Source organism: Lampris incognitus, chromosome 9 (genome assembly GCF_029633865.1).
Source record: "Lampris incognitus isolate fLamInc1 chromosome 9, fLamInc1.hap2, whole genome shotgun sequence".
NCBI lineage: Eukaryota > Metazoa > Chordata > Actinopteri > Lampriformes > Lampridae > Lampris > Lampris incognitus.
The window spans coordinates 57,305,746-57,308,345 of record NC_079219.1 but is presented as its reverse complement, the minus strand read 5'-3'; the positions used below and the strand labels follow the sequence as shown (position 1 = coordinate 57,308,345).

At 44.6% G+C, this 2,600-nt stretch overlaps 1 protein-coding gene across 1 annotated transcript in view; it reads right to left on the bottom strand.

Annotated features, from left to right (window-relative positions):
- s100a10b (S100 calcium binding protein A10b) overlaps window positions 1-2,349 on the bottom strand; it is a 3,167-nt gene extending 818 nt beyond the window's left edge. Inside the window, exons 1-2 of the mRNA XM_056287044.1 lie at window positions 2,232-2,349; window positions 61-406 (exon numbers count right to left, since the gene is read on the bottom strand). Of these exons, the coding sequence (XP_056143019.1) occupies window positions 61-389 (329 nt within the window). The 5' untranslated portion in view covers window positions 390-406; window positions 2,232-2,349. The remainder of the gene's footprint in view (window positions 1-60; window positions 407-2,231) is intronic.
- Between the last annotated feature and the right edge of the window lie 251 nt (window positions 2,350-2,600).

Genomic DNA, 2,600 nt, shown 5'->3' with positions numbered 1-2,600 from the left:
AGAGAGAGAGAGAGAGAGAGAGTGGTTGATTGCAGTGAAAATCTGAATTAACGTCGTGTTGAATAAGTGGCCCTGTGATGGCCTGGCGGCCTGTCCTGGGTGTCTCCTCGCCTGCCGCCCAGTGACTGCTGGGATAGGCTCCAGCATCCCTGCGACCCTGACAGCAGGATAAGCGGTTTGGATAATGGATGGATGGATGAATAAATGGCATGCTGCAGATTGACAGGACAGGACAAACAGATCTCTACCTTCAGGAAGTTGGGTAGCTCCGTCTCCATGAGTTTTCTGAGTTCTTTCCTGCTCAGGGTCTTCCCATCACCGTCGGAGTCGGCGTAGCGGTGGAACACCTTGATGAGGGACTCCATGCTTGTCTCCAGTTCAGAAGGCATGGCTGCAGAGTGACGTGCTGAAAGGGGGGGGGGGTGAAGAAATTGGGATTGAACTCTGGGGTCAGACAGATTTGGTTATATATGCACTAGCGCTGAAACGATCAGTCGAATTAACCGTTTTGGAAGGCTATCGCGTAAGAATGCCAAACATTTACCGGGTCACAGCTTCACAAGTGCCAAGATTTCAAGTCAAGTTTATTTGTACAGTCCCAGAGTCACCAAGTAGTCCCTGTACAATCAGCACAACAGCTGCACAACACCCCCTACCCACAGACGCCTGACTCAGACGAGGAAACCCTCCACAAGAACCTTATTAGGAAATAAAAAACCGGGAGAACCCTCAGGAAGAGCATCAGAGGACTTGCCTGACGTCACAATAAAACAAATACTTAAGGCTGCTTGTTGGCTGCTGGTCAAGAATAAGTAATCAGAAATAAACTGAAACGATAATCGATGGGTTAATCGATAACGGAAATAATACGCGTGCTGCTTGCGTATCCCTTACAAAACAAGTAGTTTATTCAAGTGTGCTATTAATATAATATATATACTTATTTTAAACTAAAAATCAGTGAGTATACTTTCAGTTTACTTTTCAAGTACTTACCAGAGATATACTAAACAAAATTATACTTGTGTATACTTACAAGTATACTATTAGTAAATGTACTTGAACTTTACTTGAACTTTATTTGAAGTTTACTTAATAAAATAAACTTCAACTATGCTATTTTCGAAACAATAATTGATAGGTTAATCGATAACGAAAAGAATCGCCAGTTTGTCCGCGTGCTGTTCAGGTGTGATCGGAGAGGATCTGCCTTCCAGACCAGGACAGGGAGGACGTGGGTGTAGCTCCGTTCCCATTGGCACTCGCAGCAGATTCTTTGGATATTACTCATTTCCTGGCACCTGAACCGGCCTCCTTATCTAATGGCGTTCACTCTGGGATATAATGGTGCGGGGCAGTTTGGGGGATAGTGAGACTTGCCAACATTTCACAATGGAGAAAGAAACGGAAGACGGTCTAAAACAAGGCAGTCTAAAACAAGACGGTCTAAATCAAGATGGTCTAAAACAAGGCGGTCTAAAACAAGAAGGTCTAAAACAAGGTGGTCTAAAGCAAGACGGTCTAAAACAAGACGGTCTAAAACAAGAAGGTCTAAAGCAAGATGATCTAAAACAAGATGGTCTAAAACAAGGCGGTCTAAAACAAGAAGGTCTAAAACAAGGCGGTCTAAAACAAGATGGTCTAAAACAAGGCGGTCTAAAGCAAGACGGTCTAAAACAAGACGGTCTAAAGCAAGACGGTCTAAAACAAGACGGTCTAAAGCAAGACGGTCCAAAACAAGGCGGTCTAAAACAAGAAGGTCTAAAACAAGGCGGTCTAAAACAAGATGGTCTAAAACAAGGCGGTCTAAAGCAAGACGGTCTAAAGCAAGACGGTCTAAAACAAGACGATCTAAAACAAGGCGGACTAAAACAAGGCGGTCTAAAACAAGGCGGTCCGAAACAAGGGTCGAGAGGGCAAAAATGAGGAACAAGTCAGTCGGTCACAAGTCTCAACTTGCAAGAAGGCCTAAAACAAAACATAAGCGGACGGTATCACAGTCAGGCCATTCGAGTTAACAACGTTTTCAATAAAGTTAAAACAAACCAGAGCAGCATGGGCTACATAACATGGGCTAAAACACCAACTAAGCTAACGGTACTCAGAGAGGAAGTGGGTTTTTTTTGTTTGTTTTTTTCCTGACGTCAAAACTTGAGGAAGGAGAGGAGAGGAAAAGAAGAAGAAGAGGGAAAAAAGAACGGAGGAGAAAAAGATGGAAAAAGATCACTTACCGACTGGACGAGTGAGTAGGAAAGTGTGACTCGGGAGGGAGAGCAGGGGAGAAGTGAGGAAAGTTCAGAGGAATTCACTCGACGAGGCAACGCCTATGTGATGGGACGGGGGAGGGAGAGGGATACAAGGGGTGGAGGGAGCAAGAGGAGGGGGCTGAGGAGGGCTGAGAGAGAGAGAGAGAGAGAGAGAGAGAGAGAGAGAGAGAGAGAGAGAGAGAGAGAGAGAGAGAGAGAGAGAGACTTTCAACCAAACGTTAATAAGAATCACAAGAAAATGGCAAGACAAAGACCAACATGGTCAGTAACAGCTCCCCAAGACCAGCTAATTAATCCACAACACAGCAAAGTACATTCTTACAACACCACACA